The sequence below is a fragment of the Heptranchias perlo genome, chromosome 15 (assembly GCF_035084215.1).
Source record: "Heptranchias perlo isolate sHepPer1 chromosome 15, sHepPer1.hap1, whole genome shotgun sequence".
Lineage (NCBI taxonomy): Eukaryota > Metazoa > Chordata > Chondrichthyes > Hexanchiformes > Hexanchidae > Heptranchias > Heptranchias perlo.
In genome coordinates, this window is record NC_090339.1 from 24892399 (window position 1) to 24917566 (window position 25168).

At 43.6% G+C, this 25168-nt stretch overlaps 1 protein-coding gene across 1 annotated transcript in view; it reads left to right on the forward strand.

Annotated features, from left to right (window-relative positions):
* Positions 1-24820, forward strand: part of drp2 (dystrophin related protein 2) — a 73020-nt gene extending 48200 nt beyond the window's left edge. The window contains exons 20-22 of the mRNA XM_067996643.1: positions 12237-12357; positions 18977-19069; positions 23812-24820. Of these exons, the coding sequence (XP_067852744.1) occupies positions 12237-12357; positions 18977-19069; positions 23812-23849 (252 nt within the window). The 3' untranslated portion in view covers positions 23850-24820. The remainder of the gene's footprint in view (positions 1-12236; positions 12358-18976; positions 19070-23811) is intronic.
* The last annotated feature ends 348 nt before the right edge of the window (positions 24821-25168 follow it).

The following is a 25168-nucleotide window of genomic DNA, read 5'->3' on the forward strand; positions in this document are numbered from 1 at the left end:
CTTACCTAGACCTCTTCTGGTCATCGAGCCTTCTTAAGTCAGCTTCCCCTGGTGCAATTGGCACCATGCGTGAATCACGCATCCCGGGGTTAAAATAACCTCTGGATCTTAATTACATCATCAGATCTCGGCTTTTACATCTCAATGAGGCCCCCATCTGCCTGGAGCGAGGGCCTACGACACTGTCCAACAGGCGCCTGTTAAAATGGTGCCAGGGTGAGTGCAGCGTGAGGAAGGTGAGTAGCATGCTGCGGTGACTTTAAACCCCACAGCACATGCCCTGTTGTCGTGGGGCGTGGGAGGGTTAAAATTGAGGCTGAAGAGTGTTCAACACACAACGTTACCATACACCAAAAAAATTACATAAAGCATTGAGTGAGAGAAGACCATCAGGGCCTGCAAGCCAGCTCCTTCCACAGACTGTGTGAAATTTGCTTTGTCAGAAACTTCCCTCATTTATTTTCCTGAGAAAAATTTCCACAAAATGTCTTCCGGACCTCCAAAGGTAACTGAGCAACATCCCAGAATATTTATCTTTTCTTAAGCTTTCATTATCCAGGTCAGGCCAGTGGCTTTCCAGAGATGAAATTTCAATGGTCCAAGCAGTACAGGACCATTAGATTCTAGCTCTGTATTTATCCCGTACAACCTTCAAACCCATTTCTAGTCAGGTATTTATTAGACAATTTGTTTTTGAAGGAACAACGAGTCGAAGTAGGGAGGTACTGAAGGCTTGTCTTCAACATATCTTGTGACTGCGATGTGAGATTTTGTAATTAATACTCCTGGCACAAAGCTTCACACAACAGCAGCATTTACTGGAATTCGGGGGCAGTGATCAGCATGATTTTACTGTCCACCAGTAGCGCTGATTCATACAATGTCCCCACTATTTAGCAAATGTGCTAGTAACACAGAGTGGAAGAAAATCAAAACTGCAACAAGCTTTGCTTATGTTGTAGTGGCTAGCCATCCAATTTGCACATCATGAATCCTTACTAGGATATCGAATTAGAATATTAACCTTGAACAATCAGTTATTGGACATACAGCTCAATGCAACACTGGTGACTTTGCTGCTCAGCATCTTAAATACAAGAGATCACATTGTTTCATAAAGTTTCTTATGAATAATTTACTATAACATTTGCAGAATATGACCTTTATTTTTTTTTAAATAAGCATCCTATGATTCTTTCTTTGTACTTATCCTCTAATTTTTTCCCAGTTTTATTCCACCATAGCCTTTCTGCACTATGAATCATCTGTGTCCAAAAGGCAATGCTAAAGAATGGCCTGGAAGAGCTGGCCCTCCAATTCTTCCTTCCCTCCCAGTGGGGAAGCAATGTGGGGGTAGATTTTAAAATTGTCACCGAGGGCATAAAAGTGGCATTGGGAATCGGGCACCCATTATAGAAAGCGCCCAGATTTCATTTCCATTATTTCAATAATGGTTGACAAGTTGAAAATCGATCCTATGGCCTCTTCTGCACTATCCATAGTGACATAGCTGACAACAGAGCTCTGCACAGTGGGTGACGGAGCCTGCGTCACACAGTTTCAATGCCGAAACCTAAATGCTCCACCATTTAGAACTAATTATGTTGAGCTTCTCTCTCCATGATCAACTATCTCATATCTAATTTATATCTGGATATGTTTCTTTCTAAATTTGGATGAATTTCTGTGCTCATCAAGATGAGGATCCTTCTCGACCTGTCTGCAACCATTGACATGGTTGTCCACACCATCCTCCTCCAATGCTTCTCCTCTGTCATCCAGCTAGGTGAGACTGTCCTCATCTGGTTCCATCTTATCTATCCAGTCATAGCCAGAGAATCACCTATAATGGCTTCTTTTCCCACTCCTGCACCGTAACCTCTGGAGTCCCCCAAGGATCTATCCTTGGCCCCCTCCTATTTCTCATCTATATGCTACCCCTTGGCAATATCATCTGAAAACACAACGTCAGGTTCCACATGTACGCTGACAACACCCAGCTCTACCTCAACGCCACCTCCCTCGAACCCTCCACTGCCTCTGATTTGTCCCGTTGTTTGTCCAACATCTGGATGAGCAGGAATTTCTTCCAACTGAATATTGGAAAGACCGAAGCCATTGTCTTCAGTCCCCGCCACAAACTTCGTTCCGTGGCCACTGACTCCGCCTCTCTCCTTGGCCGCTATCTGGGGCTGAACCAGACTGTTCGCAACCTTGGCATCCTATCTGATCCTGAAATGATCTTCCGACCCCTCATCCGCTCCATCACCAAGACCGCCTACTTCCACCTCTGTAACATTGCCCGTCTCCGCCTCTGCCTCAGCTCATCTGCTGCTGAAACCCTCATCCATGCCTTTATTACCTCTAGAATCGAATATTCCAATGCTCTCCTGGCCAGCCTCCCACCTTGCACACTCCGTAAACTTGAGCTTATCCAAAACTTTGTTGCCATCAACCCAGTGCTCGCTGACCTACATTGGCTCCCGGTCCGGCAATGCCTCGATTTTAAAATTCTGATCCTTGTTTTCAAATCCTCCATGGCCTCACCCCTCCTTATCTCTGTAACCTCCTCCAGCCCTACAATCGTCCACAATTTTAATTGCTTCATCATTGGCACCCGTGCCTTCTGCTGTGTAGGTCCTAAGTTCTACAATTCACTCCCTAAACCTCTCCACCTCGCTACCTCTCTCGCCTTCTTTAAGACACTCCTTAAAACCTACATCTTTAACCAAGCTTTGGTCACCTGCCCTAATATCTCCTTATGTGGCTTGGTGTCAAATTCTGGTTGTTGTTGTGAGGGATTGCAATATTATTCTACTTTGTTCATACACCATGTTTGCATCAAACACTCCCAGGTCAGGTACACTGTGGGTTGGATGCACAGTAAAGCTGGAGACATGCAAGGTTTACTTGTGGGTGTTTGTCCCTTTTTAAATAAAGCAGTTGCACAACCAGTCCCATTCCTTGAAGCTGGATCAAGGGATGTACACCAAGAACACCTGGAAGAGTACAGTAAATGGGGAGGCGGATTAATTTTTAACTACTAACTCTGCCTAGCATCAACAGCAGCAGTGCATACCATCAGCTAGATCATCTTCAATTTGATGCAAAATGCAGGGAGACGCAGGATATTGCCTCAAAATCAGGATTGATGTTGCAAAGTACCTGCAATTCCAAGTCTTTGAAGCCATCCAGAAACAGCAAATAAAGCAAAATAATGTGTTTATTCAGCTCTCATTTTCAATGGTAAATGAGATATCAGATTGCTACCCTGTAATTTAGAATTCCATGGGTATTTTTGTGATCACTTCCTCAGGGGTATGCTGAGGGCAGTATCAGGATGCTGTGTCTTACACTTATTAAAGCAGGACATCTGTGCTATCATGTAACTTTAATTGTGCACCAATTCCATTGCATTATTTTCTCCAAACAGATTTTCCAATGATGGCATCAATGCATGACATTCAGACAAAAACAATTTCTCACACTCCCGGAGATAAGACACAAGATAAAGCTGGTTGTCTGATTGGGGGGAGGAGGGGAGTCTTTCTCCTACCTCTATCTTCCATTCAGTCACACACACATTTCACTCCTTTGAACTTTCTTCTCATTTTTCTCCTAAACTCCTAACGTATCGCCTTGCATCCTCTTCTTCATCCCTGCATCCACATCGCGTTGAAGTCAATACTTGTTGCATTATTTCCTACTCTACCTCATTCTTCCTCAGGACCTCAAAACCGTGGGACCCCAAGCCACCCTCAGTCCAACCTTCCTCCTGGCTTTGAAATCCCAAGCTTGCCATTAACTCTTGATTTACCTCATCTTCTATCCCAATCTTTTCAATCTTGGTGGTTTCCTGCGCTATGGCCCTTGGTCCTTCACCAAGGTTTTTCATTTTAAATAACAATTCAAACAACAGAAGAACAGAAAGAAAGATGAAAGAATGTGGAGCTGCATACAGATCAACCTACTCAAGTGTACTGGAAATTGCTAACAATCCAGAATCAAAAATTGGGACAATGACTTTACAGTCATTACAAAATAATTTTCACTCCCTCTAATGTAATTTATATCATTTCAAATTAGATGGGTCTTTGAATTATTTATAAGAATGATGTGAGGAATATAGCTAAGTTTAACACACTTATTTCAGATTAATCCTTTTTGAATCATTTTCTAGCCCTAAAGTAGGAGGAGCTATCCCACATTGCATTAAATTAATGGATTTTACCTGAAAATTATGCATTGCAATCCGAAACTGCTCTATCCATATTCCAAGCTAGCTATAGGCCTGTGTTCTATATCTTCCCTTGATCAGAAACTTGTCCTTTTCTTGTTTAAAATATTTCACAGAATCTTGGTGACATTTTATTCCAAATATATTCTCAACTGTCTGAGAAGATGCTAAGCATTAAGTCACACCTACCATTGATATATATTAGCACAAAGCCTACCCCTGCTGGAATGAATTTTCATAGCAGCATAATGCCAGTGTGCAGTGGTCCATTGTCACTGTGGCAGTCATTCCAAATTTATACTTAATTGACCTTGGTGGAGTATCCTGTGTATAGATTGGAAAAGTGATCATGTCTTCTGCTTATCTCTTTGCTCAGCTCTTTTTGCCTGTTCATTGAAAAACACAACTTGTCAGTGCCTCTATATATTCAGTCCATCAAAATTAGGAATCATGTGAGGGAACTCCCAATGGTACCACCAAATAGCACAGCACCAGACACAGTGCATCACAGATCTGCCAGCAGATGAAATCTCAATAGATGTTCTTTAAAGCACCAGAACTGAGTTTTTAAAGACAAAATTCTATTATCACTCAGATATATGCTTGGGCCTATTCTAAATCACTAATGTAGCTGTTATCTGTTTGTTATAATCTGAACATAGATGGCCAAACAGATGGGTCCTGCAGTAATACTTGACTATAAGCCTGAGATATATGTTATTTAAATAGACAAGAAGACAAGAATTAGTGTTTAGATATCATTCCTAGACTTGCTTGATATTTATTGATTTAACTCATTCTCATTTCTACTGGTTCCGCCATCATAGAGTTAAAATAAACTGCTTACATCAACATGATGATTGCCTCTGCGTATTTTAAAAACCCTGATAATATCATCTCATAATCTTCTTTTCTCTAGAAGGATTAACATTTATCATTTGGGTGTCTCTTCATAACTTAGTCCTAAATCTTGGAATCATTTTTGTCCATCTGCATTGAGCCCTTTCCAATAGACAAATGACCGTTTGAAAGTAGGATGTCCAGATTCACACACAGTATTCCGAATGTGGTCAATTAAGAGTTAATTTTGCATTTGTATTCTCTAGTTCAAACTTAAGTAACCTCATGTCCCCTCTCAATCCTCTTTTCTCCAAAGTAAACACGCTCAATTTGTGAGTATCTCCTCATAACTGAGGACTTTTTAAATCATCCTCATTGCTCTGTTCTAAAACATTCTTGAACACGTCAATGTCCTTTGTAGGTAAGACGCCCAGAATTGCCAGAATATTCTAAATGTACAAGTCCATTGTTTTGAAGTGTATTTTGCTGCCCTCTAGTGGCTCCTCACTTTGTTATATTTTATTATGCCATGAAGCTTGGGCAGGAATTTGATTTCTGTCAAAAATTGTTTTTAGTTTTTTGTTGCATGCAGTTCCTTTTCTTTTCTACTTTGGACCAGAACAGAAGTAATCAAAGTAAGCACAATAACTACTTACCCTATTTTTATATAAGCTCACAGGGTATTCAATATAATTGAAAAAGTTATTGTAAAACTATTGTGAAGCAAGAATTATTTCAGGGACTGTAGGAGGAGAGTGGTTTTCAAATGCAAGAAGAAAGTTCAGAGTTAAACCTTTTCCCCTCCTCTGCACCCTCACCTCCAACAACAAGTGTGAGGAGTTCATGGACTTCTTTCTCAATAAGATTGAGACCATTTGTTCAGTTGCCTCTGCTGCGTCCCCCCATCCCTTGCTGCCCCAGCCCTGAACCTATGTTTCTCTTTAGTTTCTCTCTTATCTTCCCCATGCCCTCTCCGAGCTCCTCCTGTCCATGAGACCCATCTCCTGCTCCCTTGACCCCATTCTCATTAAACTGCTGACTACCCTGATTTCCATGCTAGCTGGCATTGTAAACGGTTCCCTCTCCCTCTACTAAGTCCTTGAACGAGTTCTCACCTCCCAAATCTGTGCCCACAGCTCCGTTTGAATCTCTCCAATCAGGTTTCTATCCCTGCCACAGCACCGAAACAGCCCTAACTAAAGTCACAAATGACATCCTCTGTGACTGTGGTGTACTATCCCATCTCGTCCTCTCTGCAGCCTTTGACACTGTCGATCACACCATCCTCCCCCAATGTTTCTCCTCCATTATCCAGCTCAGTGGGACTGTCCTTGCTTGGTTCCACTCTTATTTATCTAATTGTAGCCAGAGCATCTCCAACAATGGCTTTTCTTCTCGCCCCCTGTACCATTACCTTCGGAGTCCTCCAAGGTTCTATCCTTGGCACTCTCCTCTTCCTCATCTACATGCTGATCCTTGTTAATATCATGCACAGATACTGATAACATTTAACTGTACCTCTCCACCACCTCTCTTGACCCCTTCACTGCCTCTGTGTTATTAGTCTGCTTGTCCAACATCCAGTTTTGAATAAACCGCAATTTCCTCCAGTTAAACATTGGGAGGACTGAAACCGTGAAACTACCGGATTGTCGTAAAAACCCATCTGGTTCACTAATGTCCTTTAGGGAAGGAAACCTGCCGTCCTTACCCGGTCTGGCCTATGTGTGACTCCAGACCCACAGCAATGTGATTGATTTTTAATTGCCCTCTGAAATGGCCTAGCAAGCCACTCAGTTGTAAAATCTCGCAAGAAGGCGGCTCACCACCACCTTCTCAAGGGCAATTAGGGATGGGCAATAAATGCCGGCCTTGCCAGCGACGCCCACATCCCATGAACGAATGAAAAAAAAAATCCTCTTTGGCTCCCACCACAAACTCCGTTTTCATCCCGCTCCCTCGCCATTGTCTCAGGCTTAACCAGACTGTTCACATGCTTGGTGTCCATACATTCTCCATTAAAAATACGGCCTACTTCCACCTCCGTAACATTTTTTTTATTATTCGTTAATGGGATGTGGGCGTCGCTGGCGAGGCCAGCATTTATTGCCCATCCCTAATTGCCCTTGAGAAGGTGGTGGTGAGCCGCCTTCTTGAACCTCTGCAGTCCATGTGGTGAAGGTTCTCCCACAGTGCTGTTAGGAAGGGAGTTCCAGGATTTTGACCCAGCGACTATGAAGGAACGGCGATATACTTCCAAGTCGGGATGGTGTGTGACTTGGAGGGGAACGTGCAGGTGGTGTTTTTCCCATGTGCCTGCTGCCCTTGTCCTTCTAGGTGGTAGAGGTCGTGGGTTTGGGAGGTGCTGTTGAAGAAGCCTTGGCGAGTTGCTGCAGTGCATCCTGTGGATGGAACACACTGCAGCCACAGTGCGCCAGTGGTGAAGGGAGTGAATGTTTAGGGTGGTGGATGGGGTGCCAATCAAGCGGGCTGCTTTGTCCTGGATGGTGTTGAGCTTCTTGAGTGTTGTTGGAGCTGCACTCATCCAGGCAAGTGGAGAGTATTCCATCACACTTCTGACTTGTGCCATGTAGATGGTGGAAAGGCTTTGGGGAGTCAGGAGGTGAGTCACTCGCCACAGAATACCCAGCCTCTGACCTGCTCTTGTAGCCACAGTATTTATATGGCTGGTCCAGTTAAGTTTCTGGTCAATGGTGACCCCCAGGATGTTGATGCTGGGGGATTTGGCAATGGTAATGCCGTTGAATGTCAAGGGTAGGTGGTTAGAATCTCTCTTGTTGGAGATGGTCATTGCCTGGCACTTGTCTGGCGCGAATGTTATTTGCCACTTATGAGCCCAAGCCTGGATGTTGTCCAGGTCTTGCTGCATGCGGGCACGGACTGCTTCATTATCTGAGGGGTTGCGAATGGAACTGAACATTGTGCAATCATCAGCGAACATCCCCATTGCCCGCCTCCGCCCCTATCTCAGCCCATTTGCTGCTGAAACCCTCATCCATGCTTTTGTCACCTCCAGACTCAACTATTCCAATGCTCTCTTGTCCGGCCTCCCATCCCCTGCCTTCCATAAATTTCAGCTCATCCAAAATTCTGCCGCTGCTATCCCATCCTGCAACAAGTCCTGCTCACCTACTACCCTGTCCTCAGCGGCTCCCGATCCCTCAAAAACCCCCTCCATCCATATTTTCCGTTCCTCCGAATCTAGCCTTTTGTGGATTCCCCACATCCCTTTGCCCCACCATTGGTGGCTATACCAACAGGCCGAGGCCTCATGCTGTGGAATTCCCTGCCTAAGATCTTCTGCCTCTCCACGTTTATTTAATCCTTTAATAATATCTCCTTTGGAAATTAAATTATCAAGGAATATAACAAGAAGTATTCTACAGATACATAAATAACAAAAGAAAAATGAGGATAGAGATAGGGCCACTAAGGGATACATACGATAAACTCACAGGTAATGATAGCGAAATGGCAGAAATATTAAATAATTACTTTGCCTCAGTATTTACCAGAGAGACTAACATGGTGGGCATGACATTAGAGGAGGAGATCAAAAAAGATATAAAGACTTTAAGATAGAAAGAGGAGAGATAATTGATAAACCAATCAAACTTAATGGGGATAAAACCTCTGGTCTGGATGGATTGCACCCACGCATATTATAAGAAGTTAGGGAAGAGATAATAGAGGCACTATTACATATATATAAAAATTCAGCAGAAAAGGGAATAGTGCCAGAGGACTGCCAGACAGCTAATGTGATTCCTATATTTAAAAAGGGAGAAAGAACAAGTCCAGGGAACTATAGACCAGTTTGCTTAATGTCAGTGGTAGGAAAGATAATGGAACCCTCACTCAAAGATGTAATAGAAGATCATCTAGAAACCGAAAATATATTAAAGAATAGCACAGATTTCAAAAGGGAAGGTCATGCTTGACCAACCTTATTGAATTCTTTGAAGAAATAACAAAAGAGTAGACAAGGGTAATGCACTAGATGTAATACATTTGGATTTTCAAAAGGCCTTCGATAAGGTACCACATAGTAGACTCATTACAAAGGTCATAGCATGTGGAGTCAGGGAACAAGTAGCAGAATGGATAGCAAGCTGGCTGCAAATGAGAGGCGATCTTATTGAAACATATAAGATTGTGAAGGGGCTTGATCGGGTGGATGCGGTAAGGATGTTCCCAAGGATGGGTGAAACTAGAACTAGGGGGCATAATCTTAGAATAAGGGGCTGCTCTTTCAAAACTGAGATGAGGAGAAACTTCTTCACTCAGAGGGTAGTAGGACTGTGGAATTTGCTGCCCCAGGAAGCTGTGGAAGCTACATCATTGAATAAATTTAAAACAGAAATAGACAGTTTCCTAGAAGTAAAGGGAATTAGGGGTTACGGGGAGCGGGCAGGAAATTGGACATGAATTTAGATTTGAGGTTATGATCAGATCAGCCATGATCTTATTGAATGGCGGAGCAGGCTCGAGGGGCCGATTGGCCTACTCCTGCTCCTATTTCTTATGTTCTAAAACAAAGGTTGGTGTTAATGGTAGCTACTCAGACGAGCAAAAGGTGGGAAATGGTGTTCCACAGGGATCGGTGATGGGACCACTGTTGTTCACAATTTACATAAACGATTTGGACTTGGGAATCGGAAGTGCAATTTCAAAATTTACAGATGACACCAAATTGGGGGGTATAGTTAATACCGAAGAGGACTGTGACCAAATACAGGACGTTATAAAACTTGCAGAATGGGCGTGTAATTAGCAAATGAATTTTAATATAAATAAGTTGAAGCATTACATTTTGGTAGGAAGATTAAGGGGACCACATACTGCTTGGATAGTAAGAGTCTAAATGGGGTAGAGGAGCAGAGGGATCTGGAGGTACAGATACATAAATCACTAAAAGTAGCAACGCAGGTTAATAAGAATCATAGAAAGGTTACAGCCCGGAAGGGGGCCATTTGGCCCATCCGCGTTGGCTCTTTGTAAGAGCAATCCAGCTAATCCCACTCCCCCGCCCTATCCCCGTAGCCCTGCTCATTTTTTCCTTTCAAGTACTTATCCAGTTCTCTTTTGAAGGCCATGATTGAATCTGCCTCCACCACTCCCTCAGGCAGTGCATTCCAGATCCTAACCATTCGCTGTATAAAAACGTTTTTCCTCATGTCACCTTTGGTTCTTTTGCCAATCATCTTAAATCTATGCCCTCTGGCTCTTGACCCTTCTGCCAATGGGAATAGTTTCTCTCTATCTACTCTGTCTAGACCCTTCATGATTTTGAACACCTCTATCAAATCTTGTCTCAACCTTTTCTGTTCCAAGGAGAACAATCCCAGCTTCTCCAGTCTATCCACGTAATTTAAGTCCCTCATCCCTGGAATCATTCTAGTAAATCTCCTCTGCACCCTCTATAAGGCCTTCACATCCTTCCTAAAGTGCGGTGGCCAGAACTGGACACAATACTCCAGTTGTGGCCTAACCAGTGTTTTATAAAGGTTTATCATGTCTTCCTTGCTTTTGTTCTCTATGCCTCTATTTCTAAAGCCCAGGACCCCGTATGTTTTTTTAACCGCTTTCTCAAACTGCCCTGCCACCTTCAACGTTTTATGCACATATATCCCCAGATCCCTCTGTTCCTCTACCCCTTTTAGAATTGTGCCCTCTAGTTTGTATTGCCTCCCCTCATCTTTCCTACCGAAATGCATCACCTATCATTTTTCCGTGTTAAACTTCATCTGCCATGTGACTGCCCATGCCACCAGTCTGTCTATATTCTCTTGACGTCTATCACTATCCTCCTCACTGTTCACTACACTTCAAGTTTTGTGTCATCTGCAAATTTTGAAATTGTGCCTGTAACCCAAGTCCAAGTCATTAATATATATCAAGAAAAGCAGTGGTCCCAGCACCAACCCCTGGGGAACACCACTGTAAACCCCTTTCCAGTCCGAAAAACTGTAAGGCCATTAAAAAAGCAAACCAAGCACTGGGGTTCATTTCTAGAGGGATAGAATGAACAGCAGAGAAATTATGTTAAACTTGTATAGAATCTTGGTTCGACCACACTTGGAGTACTGTGAACAGTTCTGGTCACCATATTATAAAAAGGATATAGAGGCACTGGAGAAGGTGCAAAAAAGATTTACTACAGTGATACCAGAACTGAGAGGTTATACCTATCAGGAAAGACTGAGCAGGCTGGGGCTCTTTTCTCTAGAAAAGAGAAGACTGAAGGGTGACCTGATAAAGGTCTTTAAGATTATGAAAGGGTTTGATAGGGTAGACGTGGAGAAGATGTTCCCACTTGCGGGGGATATCAGGACTAGGGACCATAAAAATATGATAGTCACTAATAAATCCAATAGGGAATTCAGGAGAAACTTCTTTACCCAGAGAGTGGTTAGAATGTGGAACTCATTACCACATGGAGTAGTTGACTAGCATAGACTCATTTAAAGGTAAGCTAGATAAACACATGAGGGAGAAAGGAATACAAGAATATGCTGATAGGGTTATGTGGAGCATAAACACCGCCCGAATGGGCTGTTTCTGTGTTGTACAGTCTATGTAATTCTTTGTAGTTATTTCTCTACGAAACACCTAGGACGTTTTTCTACCTGAAAGGCACTATGTAAATTAAGTTGTTGTTGTTGTTATGCCAGTAATGAGGTCAGTGTCTGCACAAAATGGGTGATCGACAGAGCTCCATAAACCCAGACAGCTTTCACATTTTTGACATGTTGTCTTCAATTTAGTACGGTTAGAAACATCTACTTATTTAAATGGGTTAATGCCTCCCATAAAATATCGCACAAAGCAAGTCCATATGAACATGTTAAGTGTTAATATTCACTCAAAATAATTTCAAGGCCTCAGTGTAGAAATAATTATTTGTGTACTGAGTCCATTTTTTTCAAATCGAAATTTTAATCTAATGTTCAGATAATTACAGGAAGTTATTCAATGGAGGACCTCTGCAGATGTTCATAACTGACCCCTTTGTAAGTTCATCAGACCCTTCCCCCTTATCCCTTTTGGTAGATATACTACATTCCTTTGACACAGTCCAATTATTAAACTATCTGGACGTTCCTATTGGTAATGTTTTTTTCTTATCAATTTGCAGCCACAGCAAGACTCTGAGAAAAACGGATCGACAACCTCTTCTGCTTCCCCATCATCCCATCATTCTGGCAATAACCAGCAAGAAAAACCTGGAAGAAACAGCCCGGAATCTGAGAAAGCAGGTATGCGGTGGGGTGAAGAGAGAGTATCGTGTGCAAAAGTTAATGACTAGAACGTCATGCTGCCATGTAGTAGAAAAGTAGAATATGTGAATCATTTTTGCTTTTGTTATTTTATTCTTGTCTCTAGGTTTCCTGTTGGAGGTAACCTTGCACTGTTCCTAGCTCAAAAGTCAGAATAAATGGGTTAGCCCCTATATTAAAACAGCAGACTGAGGAATATCGGGGGAAAAATTGGATAGGGCTTGTTTTTGGGCGGGGGTAGCACGATCCGCTATTACCCTACACCCAGTGGTCCCTGAACAGGCAGGACAAGATTTTTATCAGGCCTGAGGACTTACCTGCAATCTGCGTTGGAAATCAGCATTCAACGAGGATTCCATGCAATTCGCACTTTCTACCAGCAAGGGGAGCTCCAATCTCTTCATGGCAGGTTGCCTGTTAGAAATCTCTTAAAGGTAGCTGGTACCTGCTATTTGCTGAATATAACAGCCTGCTGTCTGCACGGAGTCTGAATGGAGATCAGGGTTAGGGTTAGGGTTAGCACACGGAAAGCACAGATGCAGGTCCCATCCCTATTTTCACATACTGATGAGTTATGTTAAAACATTGAATAAAGGTTGCACACCACTAAATCCCACATCCTCCAATCTGCATGCCAAAGCTCACCAATCTGCCGATCTGAGGCTCTGTGCACCAAGGTTCTCTGTTGATGTACCAGAGGCCTTGGTGCAAGAGGTGGACAGAAGAAGGGACATCCTATATCCGCGAGGTTGGGGGGGGGGGAGCAAGAGGCCCTGCAGACATACACCCAAAAGGTAGTGGAAGGCAGTAGGGGATGAAGTCAATGCCAGGCAGCATCATGAACATGGATGCAGAACAGGAAGAAGTTCAATGCTTTGACATGAGTGGTCAAGATGAGTGAGGTCAACTGTCAAGTGGCGTCTCCTACCAACTGCACCACTAGCCGCATCCATTGCTCCATGCACTAAACCCCCCATCACCCACATACCAACAAACTCTTTCCATCAGTACTCAACCCTCTCACCCTTACACATTACCACTGTTGCAAGCCGCCCACCCACAACTCACGGGCCACACACACACCGGCAGCTATTCAACCATCACCCAGACACACGTCCCGCTTTCTTGCAGGAGAAGCTGGCACATATCAGGAGGCAACAAGTGGCAGTAGCATTTAGCCCCTCAAGCCTGTTCCACCATTCATTCAGATCGGGGTGGACCTGTGACCTTAGCCCCATAACCCTTAATACCCTTAGTTCACAGAAATCTATCAATCTCAAATTTAGAATTCTCAATTGAGCTAGCATTAACTGCCATTTGCAGAAGAGCGTTCCATACTTCTCCCATTCTTTGCACGTAGAAGCGTTTCCTAACTTCACTCCTGCATGTCCTGTCTCTAAATGTGAGTCTATGTCCCCGCATCCTAGTATTCAAGTGTAGCAGACCTCCAAAAACAGTTACAAATGTCTCGGCAGCCAGAAGCAATAGTTCAGCCACTAACCTGTAAATCCTGCATGGTCCCTTTAAATAGCACCGGGGGGGGGTCCTCGAGGTACTCTAAGACATGTTCAGATGGTCGGGTTTAAGACTGTGCTTTGAGTTGAGCAATAAGTCCCAAAATGGTGTCTATCACTTTAAATCAGCATTGCACACTGATTGAAGCCATTTTCTCCCTACTTTACATGATTCCAGCGTTCGTTATCTGTGCCTGCGCTAACTCCTTTACCAAAATGGCGACTGGCGCACGTCACGCTGGGATGTCATCTTGGATGTCGAAGAGGCCGTGTAGCGCCGAAACAACGAGCGCTATACGGCCCAATTTAGTGCCCCGTATTTCAACACATTAAGCATTCATTCATTAATATAGCCAACAATTATTTTGAAGCTTATAAGTCTGTTATATTAGAAGATCACCAGGAATGGATGCAAATGAAAAATAATAAGGGAACCATTTGATTATAAATAGGTGCAAATGTTTGCTCTAAGAACATAGGAACAGGAGTAGGCCATTCAGCCCTTCAAGCCTGTTCCACCATTCAGTTAGAATATGGCTAATCTGTACCTCAACTTCATTCACCCACCTTTGCTCCATATCCTTTGATGCCCTTACCTAACAAAAATCTATAGATTTCAAGTCTGGAAAATTGGAATTGACCCAGAATCCACAACTAGGGGAGAGAGTTCCAGATTTCCACTACACTTTGTGTGAAAAAGTGCTTCTTGATTTCACTCCTAAATAGCTTTCCTGGAATATATAAGATTATGGGGGTTAAATTGGACAAGGCATGAAACTGGACACGTGTACTGCAATCCGCGATTAACCCGTGCCTGGTGCTTCAGTCGCAGGCAGGACGAGACATAAGCACTCACCTCAGCCAAGTGTTAAAAACCTGCGTTGACACAAGGATTCAAGGATATTTGCACTTTCCACCAGCAAGGGGAGCATGAATCTCTTAAAGGCAAACTGTCTCCAAAATCTCTTAAAGGTAGCTGGTACCTGTAATTTGCTAAAAATAACAGTCTGCTGTCTGCACAGAGTCTGAATGGAGATCAGACATCGTACACGCGAAACGCAGATGCGGGTCCCGTCCCTATGTTTACAAACTGTTGAGTTATTTTAAAACACTGAATAAAGGTTGCGCAATAATAAATCCCACATCCTCTAATCTGCGCGCCAGACCTCACCAATCTCACCAATTAGGTTGTTACATAAGGTTAGATCTCACGGAATCCAAGGTGAGGTAGCCAATTGGATACAAAATTGGATTGACGGCAGAAGACAGAGGGTGGTTGTAGAGGGTTGTTTTTCAAACTGGAGGCCTGTGACCAGCAGTGTGCCTCAGGGATCGGTGCTGGGTCCGCTGTTATTTGTTATTTATATTAATGATTTGGATGAGAATTTAGGATCTTGATCAACGGGATCTTGATCAATTGGGCCAGTGGGCCGATGAATGGCAGATGGAGTTTAATTTAGATAAATGTGAGGTGATGCATTTTGGTAGATCGAACCGGGCCAGGACCTACTCCGTTAATGGTAGGGCGATGGGGAGAGTTATAGAACAAAGAGATCTAGGAGTACAGGTTCATAGCTCCTTGAAAGTGGAGTCACAGGTGGATAGGGTGGTGAAGAAGGCATTCGGCATGCTTGGTTTCATTGGTCAGAACATTGAATACAGGAGTTAGGATGTCTTGTTGAAGTTGTACAAGACATTAGTAAGGCCACACTTGGAATACTGTGTACAGTTCTGGTCACCCTATTATAGAAAGGATATTATTAAACTAGAAAGAGTGCAGAAAAGATTTACTAGGATGCTACCGGGACTTGATGGTTTGACTTATAGGGAGAGGTTGGATAGATTGAGACTTTTTTCCCTGGAGAGTAGGAGGTTTAGGGGTGATCTTATAGAAGTCTATAAAATAATGAGGGGCATAGATAAGGTAGATAGTCAAAATCTTTTTCCAAAGGTAGGGGAGTCTATAACGAGGGGGCATAGATTTAAGGTGAGAGGGAAGAGATACAAAAGGGTCCAGAGGGGCAATTTTTTCACTCAAAGGGTGGTGAGTGTTTGGAACGAGCTGCCAGAGGCAGTAGTAGAGAGGGGTACAATTTTGTCTTTTAAAAAGCATTTGGACAGTTACATGGGTAAGATGGGTATAGAGGGATATGGGCCAAGTGCAGGCAACTGGGACTAGCGAAGTGGTATAAACTGGGCGACATGGACATGTTGGGCCGAAGGGCCTGTTTCCATGTTGTAAACTTCTATGATTCTATGATTCTAATCTGCCGATCTGAGTTTGTACCAGTCCTGCGAGAGAGTGTGCACCAAGGTTCTCTGCTAATGCACTAGAGACCTTGGGTGCAAGAGGTGGACAGAAGGAGGACCATCCTATATCTGCAGGGGTGGGGCGGAGCAAGAGGCCCTCCGGACATATGCTCAAAAGGCAGTGGGAGGCAGTAGGGGACGAGGTCAATGCCAGGCGCACAGCACCACGAACATGGATGCAGTGCAGGAAGAAGTTCAACGCTTTGACATGAGTCGTCAAGGTGAATGAGGTCAACTGTCAAGTGGCATCTCCTACCAACTGCATCACTAGCCGCATCCACTGCTCCACACACTACACCCCCCATCACCCACATACCAACAAACTCTTTCCTTCAGTACGCAACTCTTCCAATCAGATGCTTCCTCTCACCCTTACACATTACCACTGTTGCAAGCCACCCACCCACAACTCACAGGCCACACACACTGGAAGCTATTCCACCATGACAGGCACATCACCCAGACACACGTCCCGCTTTCTTGCAGAAGAAGGTGGCGCAGAACAAGTGGCAGCAAGTGGCAATGGCATTCAGCCCCTCGAACCTGTTCCACCATTCAATGAGATCATGGTTGATCTGTGACCTAACTCCGCCCTAGCCCTATATCCCTTAATATCTTGGTTCACAGAAGTCTATCACTCTCAGATTTAAAATTCACAAATGAGTTAGCATCAACTGCCGTTTGCAGAAGAGCTAAAGTTCTAAACTTCTCCCCCCACCCTTTGCGTGTAGAAGCGTTTCCTAACTTCACTCCTGCACGTCCTGGCTCTAAACGTTAGGCTATAATCCCTCGTCCTACTATTCAAGTATAGGAGACCTCCAAAAACAGTTACAAATGCATCAGCAGCCAGAAGCAATAATCCAGCAACTAACCTATAAATCCTGCATGGTCCCTTTAAATAACATTGGTGGGGGTGTCTCCAGGCACTCTAAGACATGTTTAGATGCTCGTTGTTAAGACAGTGTGTTGGGTAGAGTGTTAAGTGCCAAAATAGTGTCTATCACTTTAAGTCAGCGTTGAACACTGATTAAATGCATCTTCTCCCTACTTTACATGTTGTCGGCATTCATTATTTGCTCATGCAATAAACCCTTTACCAAGGAGCCATCTTGGATCTCCAGGAGGCCACGTAGTGCTGAAACAACAGGCGCGAGATGGCCCAATTTAGTGCCCTGTGTCTCCTTCTTCTAGATTTCTCTCACCAGAGGAAATAGTTTCTCTGTATCTACCCTATCGAATTCCTTTATCATTCTAAAGACCTTGATTAGATCACACTTCAACCTTCTGAAGTCAAGGGAATACAAACCAAGTTTATGCAATCTGTCCTCATAATTTAACCCTTTAAGTCCCGGTATAATTCTGGTGTACCTGGGCTGTACCTCCTCCAAGGCCAATATATCTTTCTTAGGTTCAGTACCCAAACTATAACTCAGTATCCCAGATGAGGTATAACCAAGGCTCTGTACAACAGAAGCATCACTTCCTCACTTTTGTATTCCAACTCCCTTGAGAAAAAGGTCAACATTTCATTAGCCTTTTTGATTACTTTTTGTACCTATGCACTAGCTTTTAGTGATTTGTGTACATGGACACACAAATCTCTTTGCTCCCCCGTAGCTTCTAGTATCTCACCATTAAGAAAATATTCCGATTTGTCTTTCTTGGATCCAAAGTAGATGATCTCACACTTCCCCACATTGAACTCCATCTGCCATAGTTCTGCCCGCTCACTTAGTCTGTCCGTATCCCTTCTTTCTGCTCCTATCTACTTACTGTGCCTCCCAACTCGTTGACATCTGTCAACCTGGATATACAACTCTCTATTCCTTCATCCAAGTCATTGATATATAGTGGAAAGCTGAGGCCCCAGTATGAACCGTGGGAAACATCTCTTGGCACATTTCACCAAACAGAGAACGTTCCCTATATCTCCACTCCTACCTCCTACCTCCCAGCTTTGTACCGACCCATGACGCATGGTTACCTCCAATTCCATGCGTTTTCATTTTTTCTAAATCTCTTGTACGGAACCTTATCAAAAGCCTTCTGGAAGTCCATATAGACAACATCCATAGACACTCCCTTATCCACCATGATACTGACCGCCTCAAAAAAATGTAAGTAGATTTGAAGGAAAGAAGATGTAGATATGGTTTGAGCATTTATCTAAGGTTCTTTACTTCAGTGACTGTTTCATATCAGATTAAGATAGAAGGTAGAGACATTAGGGCCGATTTTATCTAAAGACAGAGAAAGGGCCCGCCCATTCTTGCTAGCATGAGGCTACAGCCATTTTGAGGACTGGGCCTCCTTTAAATGCTACCAGCGAACTGCAGGCACCAATGGGCTCCCCACTGCAGCTCGCTGGGCCTGGGAAGGCAAGAAATCGGTTGGCTCCTACGCTAAGCCAGCCAACAGAACCTGGGGTCGGGGGGGGTGGAGGGAGAGTCTATCCCGGAGGGGTGTGGGGGGGCTCTGACATGCCGGCAGTAGCCCGGATTTTCTTTTGTGTGCCCTGCTCCTCCTGGCACCACCAACAACAAAAAAAATCAACATTTTCTGGGCCACTTTGTCAGCGTTCTTCAGCGGTTTCCTTAAAATCTCCTTTCGAAGCCTAACTTTCTTCATCACTCCAATTCCTATTTCCCAGAATTATTTTAGTTGTAGATTGGAGTACAGACCTGACATCACATTTTACTTCAGTTTTCTAGTCGATGCTACACCAGCAAAGAGGCCAACCAGTTTCAACCCTTGTGTTCTTCATTTTTTCATAGATGAGTCAGACAGCCATGGTATATCCCAAGATATGGTGCTGCACCTGGAGGATGTAATGGAACAACTTAGGAACTCTTTTCCTTCCCCCAGAGGTAAGTCCTTCCGCTCTGCTTAAAAAAATCTATATTATGAATGAGGGACATGCATTAAATTATGAGTGAACAGCTCCCTAGATGGCTATATAATGAGTGATTGAGCTATTCAGACCTGAAAGGTCCTCAGTTCAATCCAGTCTATGCCAGCAGAGCAGCACTCAGGGAACCACAATGAGCGTCCAAATTACCTGGATTAGTGTAGGTGGAAATCAGCCAGGTTTCGCAATCCTTACAACTATCCAGAAACCAGTGGTAAAAGTCCAAGTCAGTAGATGTTGGGTGTGAACTAGATCAGGCTCTGTTGTGATGGCCCAACATTCAAATAGCCTTCCAACCACTTGAAAGCCATTCATCCTCCGTGGGTAAATGGATCATGGGCTATGCTGACAAGTATGTACAGGTCCTGATTTTAACTCCGGCTGGGTAGCTAGGTGAGTTAGAAACTCACCCACTGTCTCAGAAATGAGGTATGGGCTATATTAACTCCTCGGCCTCATTTAAATCCTGGCGGCTGTCTTCCCACCCGTTCCAGGCAGGAGGGAGCGGAAAATCGCATGGCCCACAGGCTGCCCGCTGACTCAAGGTAGATGATGGGGTCGGCTTCCAGGGTCACCTCACAGGAGTCTCGGGTTCAGAAAGGCTAGGGTAACCAAAGCTTTCTTTGTGGGACCTGGGGAACACTCTTGGCTTCCCCAGTCAGGTCATCAGTCAGGTCCTGAATACGTCATTCGGACCCGGCATCCATATGTAAAGAAGGACCCCGCTGGCTTTGGGCTGGTGTCCTTCTTGCCTGTTCAACAGGAGTAGGTTATATTTGGAATGGTAGCTTCTCTCACAATTTAATTTAAAGTAATTTTTTGGATTTAGCTTTTCCATACTGTTTATTATTTTGATCACCTCTCAGATGTTCTTTTTTCAAGACTGGAAAGTCCAAGTTATTTTCAAATTGGTTATATGGTTGTCATGGTGGCGAAGAGACACTCCTATCCCCCCTCACCATCCATTTGATGCACACTCTCTTCTCCACAGCTGTTCATGCTGGCACTTTTCATCCACATCAGCTCATGCTGGTGCTTTCCACCTCCTTTCCTCCCTTAGTTTACCTTTCACCCCTCTCCCCGCACCCTGGTTCCTATTGGCACCTTTTACTCTCCGCCCCTCTCAGTTCACTCTAGCACACTCCTCCCCCCACCATTACAAGAATTCCCAAGCACAGCAGCACTTCACCCATAGAACAGTAGGAAGTTGGAGCAGGGAGCAGTGCTCATTTTCACTCCTCCAGGAGCTTAAAAAGTGTATATAATTACATACACTGAGTAAATTTAACTACGCCCCTGACCCCTTGGTGATTTTGGTGGAGTCAGAGATTAGTTTGCACTGTTTTCCTAATTGACTTGACTGTTCTGTGCTTGTTGTCATTGAGTGCACTCTAGGAACTGTTCATAATATTTAGCCCTGGGGAAGTTTTTCTGCTCTCTCTGACAACACCTGTTGAATTCACCTCTGCTCTGTATCAGGGCTGACTCATTGCTTCGATCGTTGTCTTTTGTGCTGGGTTTTTAGTTCCAGTACCCTTTCCTCCAGATTTCTCTGGGCTTGCTATAGTCTACAGCCCTGAATTTCCATGGGGTTTCTCCGCTCTCCTGCCGTAACTTCAGGGCTTCCAAATCAACAGCTGACTTTAGCAATCTACACCCATTTCTCTAGAGTATCTGGCGACCTCCCGCCCGAATGCCCCGAGAAAGCAATGAATTGATGCCTGAGGACTAGTCCCTGAGGTGTGGTCTTAGAGCAGTGTAGGTGAGATATAGGAGTCCTCATCCTCATCAATGCAGTGGATGAGTTGCACCCACAGGGAGGTCAGTGTTCGGAGCAGAATGGTAGGTTGGCGGGTGAATTGGTGAGTCACCGGTGTATGACGAGCAGTGGCTACGGACCCAGTACAGCAGCTTTTGACTCGAGATAGGTGTGCCTGCTTCAGGAAGAAATAATGGATTCTGAAGCATGTTTGGTTTGGGTAGAAAGTGAATCCATTATCTGTGGAATTCTTGACTCATCGCACATCTATCAGACCTAGGTTATTACATCATGCTTGTACTCTGGTAGTGTGTTCTGAGTACTGTCTGCTGGGAGCTTATCTAGCTGGAAGTGGAGGGCACTCTATGCCTTCCATGTTTGAGAAATGCTCAGGTGGGGAATGTGGGGGAGTCCACATTTGGGGCATAAACAGTGGGCATTGTGCTATCCCATTATTTGACCCTTTACATGGATGGACATCTCTAGAGTGAAAGGAGGTGCCTGTTAATCAGCATTGCTACTCGTCTGCTCTTGGGCCAGTAGGAGGCCTACCCAGCCCCTTGTGAGTGGGGCATGCTGTAAGAAGTGAAATGGGGTGTCCACAGAATTGCCATAGCTGTTTCTTTGAGGTAAGTCAGGACTTTTTTCCCCATTTGATTGGACAATTAAGACCCTTGATGTTTAGGGAAATCATTTTGAGTTCAGCCATAATGGGTTTGGGCGTTATGTGATGTGCAGAAAGGCCTGGTTGTGCCCAGTGTAGTGGGTGCTATCTTCAGCTGGAGTGGACATGGCCATCTGTTATAGGGGTGCATTCTGCTGGTGGAGGCTCCAGGTACTGGAGCTTTGCCTTTCTTCCTCACACTATTGTGTTCCATACCCTATGAAAGTGCTTTCTCTGGGGTCACCCTGTTTGCACATGTGTAACAGATTGTATACCTTGTTTCTCTCCCCCTCCCTTTCCCACCCCTTTCACGATTCTAATCTGTTACCTGGGTCATAATTGCCTTGTTGAACGTGAGCAGGAGCATGGAAGTAGGTTTCACCTGGTCCCCGCCTCTACGCTCAGTTCTTGTGTAGATGGTTCCTATCCGTCAACATATTTCAGAGCTTTAGACTTTTTGTATTAGCATTCAATATCCAACAACTGATTCTTCCCCTCTCCTGACAGAGTTAACACGTTTCGATGGTTTTGGATGCTTAGCATCTCTTACAAAGAAACCACAGTGGTCAGGTGGTTAAAGATTATAGGTTCATTTTACCTTCCTGTTTAATGTTTTGGTTTTACTTCCCTGGTTGGTTTGACTTGATTTTGGGTTTTTTCCCTCACAACTGGTTCCTGCTAATCACATTGCATGAGAGAACAGACAGCATTATTTCTATAATTGGTCCTTGCAGTCTTGTCTATGGACAACATTGCCATGTTTTCCTCATGGTTTGGAGTGTTATCTTCTGGTCAGCTGTGATGGTCTTCGGTGATTAGGGGCTTCTAGGGATTTCATCCTGTCACCTGGCAAGGTAGCTGTTTGTTGTTCAGGTGCTCTGCACTGGGTTAAGTCTGGTTCCCCGCATTCCTCATGAGCACTGTGTGTGTGTGTGTGTGTGTGTGTGTGTGCCCTACTTTCTTCCAGAGGTCTCATTGTCATGTGTTACAAGGTGAGGGATGGGTTTACTGGATGGGAGAATGGGTAAGTTTCTACTTTGTAGGAAGTTATGGGCTGCTTCAGGGAAGTTGAAAGACAGTGGAGCATCGTCTGTCAGAATTTGCACCCTTGCAGAGTAACTCATCCAGTAACTGATACCTTGGTTACAGAGAATTTGTGAGGAGTGCATCCCAGTTTCCTGGGGACTTACCCACACAGATATCTCTTGGTGCAGTTTTTTTTTGTTGGATTGGGCGGTGTTTCAGTTATAGAAATAATGCTGTCCGTCCTCTCATACAATGTGATTCGCAGGAACCAACTGTGAAGAGCAGCTGCTGTAATCACAGGAAAAAAACCCAAATCAAGTCAAACCGACCGCTCAGATTAAACAGGACATTATAGAATAATAGATAAGGAAGAGTGAGATACAAGCTGGAAACCAGTTGAGTGTTTAGAAGGTTAAATGTATGTGTGTAACATATGAATGATGGATACCTGAGAATGTGTTACAGGCTAGAATTTAATGGAGGAGTTAAGATAACCATTACAGCAAATTACATCAATTTAATTTCCTCATCTATGGTCTAAATACTACATGAAATCAATAAAGGATGCTCTGTATATTTGTTTCAGAGAACAGCAATTGTAATTAGACCTCTAAATTTGCTTTGTATTATTAGTTTGGTTGATTCTCCTAGGACGTCAGACACGTTTCTTTCTCTAAAGGTGCAAGCCCCTCCTTCATCCTATTTCTTGGGACACCCATGCCATGCAACATCCATGGTGCAGACACTGAGTGGATGACTTGGTCCCAGGCCTCAAACAATGTGACTCTGAAACTGGCAGCTGGAAGGACACGAGCAGTCTGTGAGGTGACTCACTCTTCAGAGTTCCCTCCTTCCAGTGGAGAAATATTAGATCCCCATTCTGTGCCTTCCCATGATGACATGGCTGAGGTCATGAACTCCATGAGTGAAGGATGCCAGGCAAAGGCTGTATCGTATCACTTTGTGACAAAGTGTTGCAACTCCAACCAAATGCTGTTAGAATAAAGCAAGTATTTGTGTATGGTGGCTAAAAGCAAGGAGTAATTGCACAATAGTACCCCAACTGTGAAATAATGGGAGATTATTTTACAAATGAGAACTTATGGATAACATTTTGCAACTCAGAGTTGCTTTTGCAGTTATACCAGCCCAACATAATGCCCAGTGAGAGGTAAAGGAGGAGGAAGAAATATGAACACAGTTGTTCAGAGTAGATTTGTTATTCTTTCCTTTGTTTCTCCATTTTTTTCAGGTGAACCCTCTTACCAATTAGGAAAAGCACATGAGTGATAGAAGACATCTGAATTAGTCCCCTTGCTGGAACCAGCTCACCTTCATTTATGCTCAAACATGAAAGCATAGTGTCCACCACCCATAGTCACCACTTGGGTTCTGTGGGTGTATGAAGGAGATAGAGAGAACTTGGATTCAGAGGGACCTCAGTTATCCAGTAAACTCCTACTTCTGGGACTTCAGTGTTCAGCAACATTGGCAACAAGAACATCCACTTCTGAGACAACCAAAGCAGAGAAACTTGTTTGTCTTTTAATTAGTTGAGTCGCCAAAAAGCCACTTACAGTCTGAATATACATGTGCTTTTATTGTAGAGCTTGCTGATCTGATAATGTTTCAAAGGTAAAAGTTAGAAATTGATGAGGGTAAGTTGGACACTATTCTCCGGAAGTTGTGATTTACAATTTGACATAAGAACACAAAGGTATAATAGTTTTCATATTGGAGTTTGAGGTTGAGATTGGTGCTTCCTAGTGTTTATAGAATTCGATTTTAATAGAGAAGCTTTATAATTTGGTATATATGGTTTGGGATTTTATCTAGGAATGCCATCATTTTATAGATGTGGAATTGGCATAAGGGTTAAGATGGCAGCAAGAGTCCAATATCTGTGTATGAGTTTTGATTTGAGGGACCTTTTTAATCCAGGAAATTCAAGAGACTGAGGTAGATTTTTGTTCAGGAGCAGATTTGGCGAGGAAAAGCTGAAGAAGACCATGGATGAGACAACAAAACTTGACATTCATCAGATTATAAAGCACATTCATAAGGTTGTAAATTTGTCAGAAAAGACACATTCATTTGTGAGATCTGATCTCCAAATGATGCAATATGAGGCATAACTCAATGTGTAATATGAGTACTCAACAAATGAAAGTGGATTTCACAGTATGTTGCAGAATAGTAGTACAATCATTGATGAACCGATTCATTACTGATGGGAAGTACCCATAATTTTTGTAACTGTCCCTGGTCACAAAAAATAGACATTGTTCTTAGTATTCAGGGAATGAAGATTTCAAAGTCTTGAACATTAGAACATGTCTTTGGGATGTTGCAAGATTAAAGATTAGAAGGTTTCTTTGTAAGTGTTGTGAGACAGAAAGTTACAAGGTATCTTTGTAATGGTTACAATAATGCAGAATAAAAATTGCCCTTGGGATTCTGAAGATTAGAAGGTGTACTTGGGATGTTGAGGCAGAAGATAAGAATGTGTCTTTGGCAAGTTGTGAAACTGAAGACTGAAAGGTGGCTTTGGGCTGTTGCAAGACAGAGAATAAGAAGGTGACTTTGAGATGTGAGACAGAAGACTAAAA